At 41.2% G+C, this 14,499-nt stretch overlaps 1 protein-coding gene across 1 annotated transcript; it reads left to right on the plus strand.

The window, feature by feature from the left end:
- Positions 1 to 10,880: 10,880 nt before the first annotated feature.
- LOC124133109 (toxin CSTX-20-like) lies at positions 10,881 to 13,856 on the plus strand. The gene is made up of 2 exons (XM_046497360.2): positions 10,881 to 11,030; positions 13,201 to 13,856. Exons 1-2 carry the CDS (start codon positions 10,983 to 10,985, stop codon positions 13,633 to 13,635), a joined length of 483 nt encoding a protein of 160 aa, XP_046353316.2. The 5' UTR covers positions 10,881 to 10,982; the 3' UTR covers positions 13,636 to 13,856.
- The last annotated feature ends 643 nt before the right edge of the window (positions 13,857 to 14,499 follow it).

Genomic DNA, 14,499 nt, shown 5'->3' on the forward strand with positions numbered 1-14,499 from the left:
CGGAGTACAGGTATAATTACAGAGCTTGATGTGATGTCGAGTGACGACAGAGTATACTACGCCGACCCTGAGCGCCAACGTGGTCGGAGGGTCCAGGCCGACCCGCCTGTCGAGTTGCATGACGTTAACCCTTTTTGAAATTTTGGCCTCCATGCTTATTTTGGCAAGTCATGGCTTTACACAACGGAGCCCCTAAGGCCTGGAGAAAAAAGTGAAAAATCCAAAGTCTGAGCGCCAACGCGGTCGGAGGTTCAAGGCCGACGTTGAACATTTCACCTCATTTGACCTTAAAATATTGTGTCCACTGTTTCGAGGTTAGAGTTGAAATTGGTACGTGAACTGGTTAGTGATTTTACTTTCCCCCAGCGTGAGTGAGTGAGTGAGTTGGTTTTAACGCCGCTTTTAACACTATTCCAGTTATATCGCGGCGTGTCAGCTGAATGTGGGAGGAAAGCCCGAAGTGATGCAGGTCTCAGACGTTTACCACTTCGGTGAAACCCACGAGCACGGGTATGGTGCTGACAAACCTAGAAACATTCGAACCCAGAATCATAGGTTTCTGGCGTGCCCAAGGGACTTTCCCCCAGAACCCCTTACTGTCAATTACAGAACACAAGCTCAGTAATTCTGAAACTTCATTATCATCAAATTCATCTTTTATTTTTCTGCACATATCTCTATTGTCATTTCTTACTCTACAATATGCATGCAATGTGTATTTGTCACCAGGTAAACGTTATTTAAACATGAAAAGTGCTAAATTTTGTATAATTTATACATTCTTGATCATACCATAAACAACGTTTGAGTTGACCGACAGAGTTCTGTTCTGTAGACGACAAGATGGTGCACAGGTTTGTAGAGTACATGTTAGTTTATCCACAACAATATCTATATTTATGATTAACATTTCACGACACTGGTCCAAACTAAACTCAGTTAACAGCTGACTCAAGCGGTCATAAAATGTCTCTTTACGCTCCCTTCATGAATACCTGGGTATGCTACTATCCACGTCACAACTAGGTCCAGGTTCTGAGACCGGTGTCATTGGGGCAGCTGACAGTTACATTCAATAGAAAGACACCAGTGTCATCTCTTGTACGAACATTAAAGACAATAATATTAAAGAACAGATCAGTTAAGCACAATGTATAATCTACCATACTGACACCATTTTCTTTAAAACAAGTATATGATCCAAAGTTAGTTCCTGGGCAACTACCATTTAGCAATTGCACACTTAAAGTACCACAAACATTAATAAGATCTTCCCCCATAGACGTTCATAACATCATCTTTCTTCCGAGACCAAAGGAATCAGCTGAATATCGATGTTTTCGAAATTTATTGTTGTCATTTATAATATAATCCTGTAACTGGCCCATTCTGTCATTAAAGTCGGCAAGGAAGTATGACATCATGTAGGAAATTCAATAACAACCTCTGATAGGCACTGTTCTACGTGAAGATCCGGGTTAGAATAGGTCTTCAGCAACCTATGCTTGCCGTAAAAGGCGATTAACGGGATCGGGTGGTCAGGCTCTCTGACGTGATTGATGCATGTCATCGATCCCAGTTGCTTGGATCGATGCTCATGATGTCAATTACTGGATTGTCTGGTCCAGACTTGATTATTTACTGACCGCCATCATATAGCTGGAATATTGCCGAGTGCGCCGTTAAACAACAAACCAACAAACCAACAATACGTTATAAAATTGGGCTAGAGATCACCAGCAAGTTAGGCCACCATACCAGGGACCATTAGGACTTACGGTACATCTGCTTCCTGCATGGTACCCCAGCAGGATTTACACCATCCCTCTGGCTACTGGTGATTTTTATTTTTGTCTTAACATGTCTAACAAATATTCTTCGATTAAAATCCCGGAAAATGAAACATACTTAGAAGGAAGTGGGACTTACGCACCCTCTCTGGGGGACAATTTTTTTTACCCCCCCCCCCCCCCCCCCTTTTTTTATTTCGAAAAAAACTGTATTTCTGTATAAATTACCACCAAAGACAATAAATAGATCCTAATTTTGCACCCCCCCTTTTCAAAAAAGCTGTATCCGCCCATGCCCCCACACCCTCACCCAGTATCTCCATAGTGACACTAGTTAATATATGTTATGTCGTGCACTTATGTGATAACTTATAACATGGTTCGTGCTTGAAGCTCGTTATATGTTACCACGTGGCGACACGAAATGTAAACAGACACGTCAAAATATTATGTATGGATTTCTAGGTGTTACATTTTTGCTGGTACTGCCAGCTGTTGCTCTACGTAAGGAGCTCGATAGTTTAAAACTTTTTTGCATTAACACAATCTCATTAAATCAGATCTAAGTTCTCGCTGCCGCTAAATAAATATCTGAGGACACCCCATTACGGGTCACGTCAGAACGACATTTCGCAAACATTGACCGACCGATGAAATAACTGACAAGAAATTGACATTAGCCAATCAGAAGGCAGCTATCTCGACCTTTACGGCAATAGTTTCAAACTGGCGACTACGCTTCGAAACATATTTTGACGTATTCTCTATTACAAATTTAAAACTGGGCAAAACAACATTCTGGAATAGCTTATAGATGGCCTAGATTGTATGGGTATAATCATAAAACCCGTAACTGTCGTTCGGAATACCCTCTGTTAAATATTTCGTGGTTGCATGATTAGAAAACACATATGGACTGTCACTTTCAGGATCTGGTAAGCGACGCCCTGATTGGTGGAATGAAAGGTCGTGCTGACGTGACCCGTAATGGGATGTCCTCAGATCTTTATTTAGCGGCAGCGAGAACTTAGATCTGATTTCAATGAGATTTGCATTCACATTACCCTGTCATCCTACCCGGAACTCTCGCCCTGCTTAATGAGTCAAACAGAGGCAAATATCGAATGAAGTCACATGTCTCAAAAGACTTGTGAGCCATGTTTCCATGTGGATCAGGACCGAAGCCACAGAAACTCCAAAGAATCAAACTTTCCGAGCGTGGCCCACCATCAAACTGCTCTCCGCCGCCAGCGTCGCAAACCTTGCCAAATTTGTGTTTGTTGTTCAACGACGCAGGCAGCAATATTCCATCTATACAACGGCGGTATTTACGTTATCGAGCCTTGACTAGACAATCCAGCCTGACCACCCGATCCCATAAGGCGCCTCTTACGACAAGATCTAGAATAAGTTGCTGAAGATTTTGTGACCTGTGGATAATCCTCTGTAGCACCACGCGCCACCAGGGCAGACTAATGACATAGAATATGGACTGTTACATCTACAGTTGGACACGCCAGTACTTGATTTGGTTTTAAGAACTATAGACTCTATGTTGTTTAAGAGAGAAATATTATCACGCACGACGAAATCCCCGCATGTTAAATCGATTTGTGTCGTCGAGAAAAACTAAGGCTTAAATTTAATAAAAGAATACATATGCTAAACATTTTCAAGGCTCTCATTTAACGAACTAAATAGGGACATATCAGACGCTCTTTCTGCCACTGTATATGGAATTAAGGTATACATAAGGATATACATAAAGTATTTCTTCAAATTCAAATTTTCAAATTTCATATTAAGTGGCAGAAAGACCGTCTAAATAGGGACATATCAGACGCTCTTTCTGCCACTTTATATGGAATTAAGGTATACATGAGGATATACATAAAGTATTTCTTCAAATTCAAATTTTCAAATTTCATATTAAGTGGCAGAAAGACCGTCTGATAAAATCCCAAGTATCATAATCATTTTCGTCAATTAAATCTACACCGAGAAACAATGAAAGCATATCATCCTTGTGAAGCATATCTAGTTTTAAATATCAACATCAAGTTTATGAATCAGACATGAAAAAAAAAAAATGTCTGTCAGACAAAAAAAATCACAGTGCAAAACAATATGGCAATCATAGTCATAGAAATGTCTATTACAATGGTTACATTCTTTCGAAACTTTTGCTCTTGATCCGAATTTAATACAACGTTGCGGAGATACACCTTATCATTAACGTTGTAAACATGCGCCAGATGCGACGTGGAGATCACCAAAGTTCAGCCCGACAATAAGGATCATTAGACATCATTAGGGATTATTATATGAAGATCAGGAAACAAGCCTGATGTCACATGGTGATTCAAAATAGAATAAGCTGTTTTTGCTTGTATACATCGGCAGGGAGTGTTTCAGCGCCGACTTTTGATGAAGTATTCATATGTCTTGAGAATGAATTAACCCCATCCATTTTGGAGCTTGTCATCTAACACCTTTTCAAAACCAATCAGTCAGTATAGATGTTAGAGATATTTACTTATGCACATAAGCATGGTGCAATTACAGACGTTCAGTGAAGCGTCCCCAGCGGCGATGGGTCGGACGTCCATGACTACGAAGCATGTACAGCGATGAGGTGGATGTCGTCGAAGAAATGAATAAACATGGCTGACGTCCTTGGTGTAATTTCCCCCGGCGACATGAAGTTGAGCTGTCGACATCTGCTTCACGGACACCCTAGACTCTGGGCAGGAAGTTCTCGGATGACATAAAATTATTCTGGCGTCACGTATATTGATTTATGTGTTATCATACATAACCAACGCGAAGCAGATGGAGAGAGGCTTCAAATTAATATTGCCTATCATATATCGAATTTATGATTTCTTGTCAGTACCAGTTCATTTTACCTATAGTCACCATCACTTCCTCCAGCATTCTCCTCCTCTTCCTCCTCCTCATCAGTAGCAGCAACAGCAGCATATTGTCACGGGGTCCTGATGTATTTATCATTAAATGGTCCACACGAAGCCCAGATATTATAATAGTTGATGTTATTCAGACATAGTTGTTGTGTGAATTTGTTTGGGTGTTTGATTGTTGTTTAACGCCGCACTTAGCAATATTCTAGCTCTATGACAGCGGTCTGTAAAACAATCGAGGCTTGACAAGACAATCCAGTGATTGACATCATTGGCGTCGATCCACACATATGCATCAACCAAGTCAGCGAGCCTGACCACCCGATCCCGTTAGTCGCCTCTTAGGACAAGCGTGGGTTGCTGAAGATCTTTTCTAACCCTGATCTTCCCGGGTTGTTATGTGACTCAGTGAGGTAGTCTCGTTTCACGCAGCTTTGGAAATATTTCAGTTATATCAGGGGTGCTTGATTGTCATGGAAAGTCCGAAGTGATGAAGGTATAAGATGTGCAGATGTGCAATTAAAATACAAATAATACTGGCAAACAAACTAGGTCAAATTATGCGTCTTTTAGCCAGAAATGAGTCACAGAGATGTATTTTTTCTTGAATACATGTCACCAAACGCAGGCGAGCCCCTGCTCCCCTCCGCTGATGCGCGAGTCTAAGATGGAGCAAGAGACAAATCCCGACATTACAACCCTCTCTCCCCCACGCAGTTCTTCGTGATATAGTATGCTGGCCAGCCTCGTTCACTGATGGAAGCGGTTATCCATGGTGCATGTACATGCCATGAGACCCGTGAAGATCCGGGAAAGAATAGGTCTACAGCAACCCATGCTTGCCGTGAGAGACGACTAACGGGATCGGGTGGTCAGGCTCCCTGACTTGGTTGATGCATGTCATCGTATCCCAATTGCGTGGCTCGATGCGCGTGATGTCAATCACTGGATTGTGTGGTCCAGACTGGATTAATGCCAGACCGCCGTCATATAGCAGGAATATTGCTGGGTGCATGGTTAAACAAACAAACAAACAAACTATGTTCTTGTTGTTCGTACCATCAGAAGTGAGGGTACTGGCCCATTTGTGTTAATCATATTAATAAAAATAATACCATTAGTTCTGACATGTCGAATCGAATTTGTGCATTTATGTCTTGATGTAAATGTCAAATCGCCAATTGAAAGTTAGATGTCTAAAAAGAAATTAATCCTTGTGATCATGGTTTTTTATATTCACTGATTCAAACCATATACTCCAGTTTGAGCGTTGATCAAACGGATGTCGATACACCTCAGTGCATGTTATTCATTTGCGTCGGACAAGCCGTTTCTATGATTCAAGAATATGGCTTGGATGAGGCCATATTAAGATTCACTTGAGACAAACGAATGCCGGTGTTTCCTGTTTCAGACAGTATTGATGCCAGAACAAAGGTCAAGGGGTCGATTTCTTCAGATTTTACTTCTGTCATTATCGAATAAGTTTCATTACCTTCAACGATTTTTGGATATAAATTATACCTTGAGGCAGTCTCTTGTTTCATGTAATTGATTGCTGTGCGTGTTCAGTCCCAGTAAGCTTCAAGGAACGTCAGACATAGTTCGTGTTCAACCATTCCCTTACGAATTGATTATTTTCGTTATCAATGTTCAGATTATCATTTATCATGTCTTTACAGTACTCATGCTATCAACCACTTTTTTATCTAATCCAGATTAGATTATTTACATCTCGCCAGACTGTGACGTAAAACGAAATTCACTCAGTCTGTGAGACGAGACTTATTTCCCTGTGTCGTTACAGTGAGTGAGTGAGTGAGTTGGGTTTAACGCCGCTTTTAACATTATTCCAGTTATATCACGGCGTGTCAGCTTCATGTGGGAGGAAAGCCCGAAGTGATGCAGGTCTCAGACGTTTACCACTTCGGTGAAACCCACGAGCACGGGTATGGTGCTGACAAACCTAGAAACATAATCGGGGCGAACCGGGATTCGAACCCACAATCATAGGTTTCTGGCGTGTCAAGGGGACGCAACTCTGCACAGCGAATCGCGGCGCCTTAGACGACTGGGCCACCCGTGCCCCCCTGTGTCGTTACAACAGCCTTCTATTATAAGTTACTTCAAAAGACGGGCAAGAGTATGCACCCATGTTTAATGGTGGCTAGAAATGAAGCAGAAAGGAAATGGTTATTCGAATGTGATGTATTTGGTACGGGTAACGTACTTGGGTTTTGGGCCTTAACTTTGGAGTGTTTCGGCGACTGTTTTCAGCATCGTAATGTTTTGATAACGTTTGTAATATTTTGCTCATATTTTTCTCACATTTTGCCCGGCAGTATATTATCAGTTATGGTGTCTTTTGTTGCCGTATACTGTGTCATATTTGGTTAGCAGAGCCAAAAATATTTTTTTTCTGCTAACCTAATATGACACCGTATACGGCAACTTAAGACACCATAACGAATTTATTATGCCGAAAAGTTTACACTATTTGGTATCTTTGTCGCACATGTCATGTAGAAACTTAAAACACAAAACGTAACACTTACAACCTCAGACGTTAAGGGTCAAAGGGAGACTACTCTTCAAACCCCAGAGGCCAAACCTTGATGCTTTTAACTTTATATAATCTTATTAAAGTCACGAACGTGATAAAAAAAACATAAACGTCAATGCACATCAAAGTTAATTATATTAAAAAACAAAACAGTGTCGAATAACGAATTTCTGTACCAGAATTTTTATGTGAAATATGTGAGGTGGGTGGTGAAAAATCCAAGATGGCTGTTACTGACGGTATACGGTCTCATATCAGGTCAGTATCAATCATCTTGGATTTTTACTAACGGTATACGGTCTCAGACAAGGTAGGTATCAACCATCTTGGATTTTTACTAACGGTATACGGGCTCATGTGGGGTCAGAAGTTCTGCTCTCTGATTGGTCAATATCACTTTGAGGCATAATAATTGATGATGTGTGCTCTTATGTAACGTGCATACTATATCAATGCAAAGCGCACTGCCAGCATAAATGTTGCAATATATCATGGGTGAGTGAGTGAGTACGGTTTTACGCCGCTTTTAGCAATATACCACCAATATCACGGCGGGGACACCAGAAATGGGCTTACCCCATTGTACCCATGCGGAAATTCGAACCCGGACTTTCGTGACGAGCGAAAGCTGGACGCACTAGGCTACCCAACCGCCCCATTATGCTCACAGACTATGACCAAATCAATGTGTATATGTTGTAACACGGGTCACACAAACAGCAGCACAGCCCGTAGCTTATCTCACAGATGGAATTATTCCCACGGCTCACACACCGCCTCGCTCCACGGGAAGGCGGGCCTACGGTCGATGGTTATACAATTAATGCTCCAACTCAGATGTAACTATGATCACATGAATCGATTTATAACTGGGAAGTAATAATATTTATGATGATAATTACCACGTGGTTTTACACATAAATCAATCGTTCAAATGTATGCAAAATAAATCATTTGTCAGGACAGGATAGCTTCAAACTTTTTTATGCGTATGCGATAGGAGACAGCAAGCCGCGCACAATTTCTTTTCATTGTAGACTGTATGTCAGTCATATGGAATTAAAATAAGCAGAGAACACAAACTGTTTGGCAGAATAAGACTTCATGTAGTTGAATTTGTTTAACTTTCCTTATCATCCAAAACTGGCTCCCACAGGAGATATAGCTTGGATGAGATCAAGCGATATCTACACTGTAGATATCGCTGCAATGAAATTACATCACAATGCTTTGCGGACCATTGTGACGTCACTGGTTAATCAAATGACATCACTAATGGCTCTGCTACTGAAGCTGTTTGCAGTACTTTTTACACTGAAGACACTGCTAATTACTGTCTACAATTTGAAAAGGTTGAAAGAATGATGTTGGATGATAAATAAAATCTCACCCTCGTGTCTTTTGATATCAAATATATCAACACTCGTTGATAAAAGTGGCAAAAATCCTCGGCAAGCCTCGGGATTTTTCCATTTTTATCAACTCGTGTTGATATATTTGATATCAAAAGACACTCGGGTGAGATTCTCTATTTATCATCTTCAGTCAAATTTAACAGAAGCATCCTTAAAACTGTCGAAGGGAAAGAGAGTAACGTGTTTCTATAAACATATATTATTAAATTTATAAAAACAATAACGCAGTTACTTTTGTCTGGCGATGTTTTTATTGAGGAATGGGTCTGTGGCCTGTGAACTTTACGTCTTCTGACTGACTGACTGAGTTTGGTTTTACGCCGCTTTTAGCAATATTCCAGCAATATCACGGCGGGGGACACCAGAAATAGGCTTCACACATTGTACCCATGTCGGTAAATCGAACCCGGGTCTTTGGCGTGACGAGCGAACGCTTTAACCACTAGGCTACCCGACCGCCCCTTACGTCTTCTGATGTGCGGAGTGTATTTCACACTACTTTGTTTAGCAGAATAACGGTAATGACGTCAGAGCCTTACAGAAACAGAACACAATAACACCGACAATCTGAAAAAAACCTTCAAAGAGCATTCCTATTACTCGGATAAAGATATTCCTGAATGTCAAACAATAACTGAAAATATGAAATATGTTTTTTTTAAAAACCATAAATATATGCGGTTTCGTAAAGCTCATTTGACATCTCAGCATTTCTTATAAGATTTAAATATATCAAAAAATATATATATACAACCAAATACTATTTGTTTTGTATTTCAAATGACGTCAGTCTAGCGGGTCAGCGTTTGTCCTGATTTAACACAACTGAAAAATAGGAAAACTTTACTGAAAAAGCAAATGTGAAAACTAATACATGATTATTCAGGAACGTTAATCCAGTCGCAATGTGGTATTTTTGTACAATGATAAAATGACAAAGTCTTTATATGTTTCACATTATATTAAATGTATATCTATTAACGTATGCGGTCATTTTGATTTAAGGTGATAAATATGGAGTAGTTATGTACATGTTTTGTGCATTCTCAATGTTTTTTCGCTTTTATTGTACAAATCGATGCCTCTCAGGAGTTATCCGAGCGCGGGCACCCATCCAGCCACTCTCTGTCGCCAGCGTCGCTTATATTAATTCCCTTGATTCGTGAGCTGTGCGTACAAGGAAGTGATGGCTCATGAAGATATATCATAATGTTAACAATACAGTGAGTGAGTGAGTTTGATTTTACGCAGTTTTTAGCAATATTCCAGCAATATCACGGCGGGGGACACCAGAAATGGGCTTCACACATTGTACCCATGTCGGGAATCGAACCCGGGTCTTCCGCGTGACGAGCGGACGCTTTAACTACAAGGCTACACGACCACCCCTTTCATTTCGGAATTCAAGGCGTCTTAAAAAATATACTTGATTCATTTCATATATAGACTCTATTAATGATATGCAGTGCATTTCACGTTAAAGGAAAAGATGTTTTTTATCGTATGGCAGGAGTACTGCTGTGTGACGTTAGGCAACAAACAAACACTTTTGTATGCAATTTGTGTGAGTATCGGTAGCTGCCGGTATGGCAGGACATGCTTATCCTTTTCGCGAACACCGGGTGTCATCACTGCTGTTCAGTGAGGCTTTCCTATAAGTTTCACCACGATTTTGACTTTTACTCACAATTGAATTTATTTCGATTTAATTCCCTTGATTCTTTAGCTGTGCGCTGTCTGTACAAGAAAGTGATGGCTCATGAAATTATATCGTAATGTTAACAATACAGTGAGCGAGTGAGTGAGTTTCATTTTACGCCGCTTTTAGCAATATTCCAGCAATATCACGGCGGGGGACACCAAAATGCCCATGTCGGTAATCGAACCCGGGTCTTCGGCGTGACGAACGAACGCTTTAACCACAAGGCTACCCGACCGCAAATTGTTCGACAATCATGTTAAGACAAGAGTTTAATTAAGAAGTTAAACAATAAATATATTCCCATTCAGAAATAAAATTATTTTAGGCTGGTTAACATTTGTTCTTGCCGCATAACTAACCTCCATCTTAACCTCCAGGACTATTGAAATGCCTACTGACATATGGCACGGTGGACAGGCATGTCGTATCTCTGGGGTAAAAGGTGAAACGTGACGAAGGACGGGGTCATTCCCGTGAACAGTCGAGCCTGGTCCTATGCATTAAGTAACATCTTCATTCCATGGGTATAAAAGACCAACGGTACCTTGTGCCATCACCAACAACTTCGACAGACCCCAAGACCCTAGCAAGATGTTCAAGATCTTCATGTTCGCACTGTGCTTGGCCTGTGTGGCTGCGGTAAGTTGGCGTCTAATATCGTTATAAATATTTGTTTAAATAATATTTATTAAATGCCTTCTTGATGTTTATACTGATTTGTAGGGCTCAGTCGCATATCTTTGTTTGTTTGTTGTTTAACGCCGCACTCAGCAATATTCTAGCTATATGACGGCGGTCTGTAAATAATCGAGTCTGGACCAGACAATTCAGTGATTGACATCATGAGCATCGATCCACGCAATTGGGATACGATGACATGCATCAACCAAGTCAGCGAGCCTGACCACCCGATCCCGTTTTTGCCTTTTACGACAAGCATAGTCGCCTTTTACGGCAAGCATGGGTTGCTGAAGACCTATTCTACCCCAGATCTTCACGAGTCTAGTCGCATGTCTACACATGTTGGGAATCGGGTAGCATAGTCCGATCCGTTCTCAGTCTTCTCAAACTGAACACCAGATCCTCTTTATATAAAAACTCCTTGCTTCAATCATTAATCAAAATCATGTTATTAGAATATGTCAGTAGAGCAGACTAAAAAACTGACCAACATCGTGGAACAAGGGATTATGAACACCTGGGCCCTCTTGCACAAAGCGATCTTAGCGCTAAGATGATCTTAACTTCCATACTTTAACATAGGCTTACAATAGTCTTAGCGCTAAGATCGTTTTGTGTAAGTGGGCCCCGGTGTCACCACTATTTGATAGCGATTCCTTGACACATACTTTTGATGGAGCCGGAATCGTACAACGGATTCTGCTTTTAGGCCTTTCTTTTAGTTACTACTTTACCTTTAACGCAAAATGGATTTTGGTGTTTCGGTGGATAATCGAGTCTATTTTCTTGCATTGGCGTTCTGTATTGTATGATCATAGAATATGGTTTTGTCGCTTTTATTTGGTTTTCTAGATAAAAGTTTTTTGCCAGCATTTGATTTAAGCGATTCAAACTTAATGATAAATATTGTCCAGCAGTGAATATATATTACATGAAAGTATCTGTAGAATCCTTCACGTAAACTGCGTGCACTTGGTGAATTTAACGGAGATTATATATCTGAGATTATATTACCACAAAAGTCAATGTATACGAAGAGACGTTACTGTTAAGATTGACGGTGCGGCGTGAAACACTATTCATTCACTCACTCATTCAATATGTTAAGAGACCGCCTCCGTGGCCTAGTGGTTGAGCTTCCGCCCGGAGAGCGGAAGGTCCGGGGTTCGATCCCGGCCGCGTCATCCCAAAAGACGTTAAAAGATGGTACTTGTTGTTACCCTGTCTTGGCATTAAGGGTCTAAAACAAGGACTGGTCGGCTCGGAGTCAGTGTACTGTGTCTAAGTGGGGTATTCGTGTTAAACTTCGGCATGGTATGTCAGTGGGCTAGCACTATAAAATCGGCATTAGTCCGGAATAGTACAAGCAGCCACACACACAGTGCATGCACGTCGCTATATAAGTGCAATAATCTTGGACACGACGATATACCCTATTTCCCCACACCTCACCCATTATGTTAAGATTGTCTTATACCGTAGGCAGAGACACAGAACTCTCGACATAGAAGATAGTGTATTAAATTTAACTGCAGACCGTTTTCAAATATTCTTCACGAATAAACCCCACACGGTAACCTACACCAATTGTAATTTATGCATGCTTGAAAATTTTCCTGCAATTTATAATTAGTTTCATGAAGATCAATATTGACTACTCAAAATACAGTTATGTCAAAAGCTTCAGGACTAGTCCGTCTTATCCTGATGTGCATGGGATATAACCGTACCTTAATATAAATATGGAGCACGATCAGCTCAATTTATTCCAGACAATATAACGCAGCCAGGATGGCTACAGAGAAGTCAGTGATGATCCTCCTGCAGGTGGAAATAACGTAACGGTTGTTTTACGCTTTGAAAGATAAAACGTCGATGCGAGAGAATAGCCAGTCTTAATATTCTGACGAAACAGATTTATTTGGGCGTGAAAGGCAAAATATCGCTGAAATATTATGCATTGGTCACTGAAGAGCAGTGATCCCACCAGCTGTTCGCGAAAAGGCTTCCTGGTCCTGTCTGTAATTTCTCTTGTGTCTGTTTCGCCTGAGTTGGAGCTTAACCTGTAGAACCTAACTGGTTTCGTTTATTGTTTACGTTTCAATGTTTTTGACTGTGCTCTTTTCAGGCTGACCAAATGTGCAAGTCAGACAGTGAGTGTGGCAGTGACGAATGCTGCCTTCACCCCTTATTCCACAAACGCTTCCTCTTCGACTTCGACACCGTCCACACCACCGGCATGTGCTACCCCCGGGGCCAGGAGAAGGAGTTCTGCGAACCCCCCATGGTTCACGACCCCTTCAACCCCAACCTTCACGAATGGCACTGTCCTTGCATGAGCGGCCTGGAGTGTCATGGCGAGAAGGAACATCACGCGAACGGCATGCATACATACAGCAACCCACGTTGTCGAGCTACGACGATGCCTACGACAATGATGCCTATGACGATGATGCCGTCAACGATGATGCCTACGACAATGATGCCTACGACGATGATGCCTACGACGATGACCAATACCAACGGCGGGACACAGACGCCGATGCAACCGATAATGACCTGAAACAACAGCGAACAACAATGTCGACACTCAACTGACCTTCACTGTCGATATATTATTTGCCCTAATGGCAGGAAGGTTATTTTGGAAACTGGTTTGATGAAATCACGCTAACTGGGCAATGTACCGAAAGGAAACACAATTTCCATTGCTCCTGGGAGTTTCCAAATGATTTTGTACAATGAATATGGGCCGTGGGTGAAAATAAAACAATTGATCTCAAGCGTAATTGTTCGTGTTATACATGCCGAGATATCGGTTTTTGCGTTTTACGACGTTCACAATGCAATAACTATCAAACATGCCGAGATATCGGTTTTTGGCCGTTTTACGACATTCACAATGCAATAACTATCAAACGCCGTCTTTATTTCATAAGAATCCAACCTGTTCGGAAGGTCAATTTCGTGCGTTCTCAGTCCTTTTCACGGAAAGGAGATTTAATTACATACACTTTATGAAAGGTTGAGCACTACCAAATGAAAGCAATCTCAAATAAACAAACATAATGAAACTTCAGTACGAAGGTTTGTTATGTATAAATATCTCCCTCCCAACCATAAAGATAAACGACTTTGTTATAGTTTTTAAGCACCTTGCCTAATGTAAGCAGTTTGATTTTTGCAGCTCACATCAATTCCTTGTGACTTGACAATATTGCAGTTGAGTTTCACCCACCCCCAACCCCTTTTCCCCCTCCCATTGCAGGAAGCAGCGCACAGCATGCTATTAACCTGCTTCTGTAAACAGCTCTCTATCTTCCATTGCCGAACACGCGAGGAATTGATCTGATGTATTATTGGTAACGGTAAGCGCATAGTTAAATACCAGCGGCGAACACTAAAGTGAAGGAGATCCCATTCTTAA

Source organism: Haliotis rufescens, unplaced genomic scaffold, assembly GCF_023055435.1.
Source record: "Haliotis rufescens isolate VD_foot unplaced genomic scaffold, xgHalRufe1.0.p SCAF_23, whole genome shotgun sequence".
In the NCBI taxonomy this organism is placed as follows: domain Eukaryota; kingdom Metazoa; phylum Mollusca; class Gastropoda; order Lepetellida; family Haliotidae; genus Haliotis; species Haliotis rufescens.

What these genes read in the sequence shown, in the direction of transcription:
- LOC124133109 (XM_046497360.2), top strand. Translation starts at nt 10,983, where the DNA reads ATGTTCAAGATCTTCATGTTCGCACTGTGCTTGGCCTGTGTGGCTGCG. An exon ending in GCTTGGCCTGTGTGGCTGCG is followed by an intron (nt 11,031 to 13,200) that starts GTAAGTTGGCGT and finishes TGCTCTTTTCAG; the next exon opens with GCTGACCAAATGTGCAAGTC.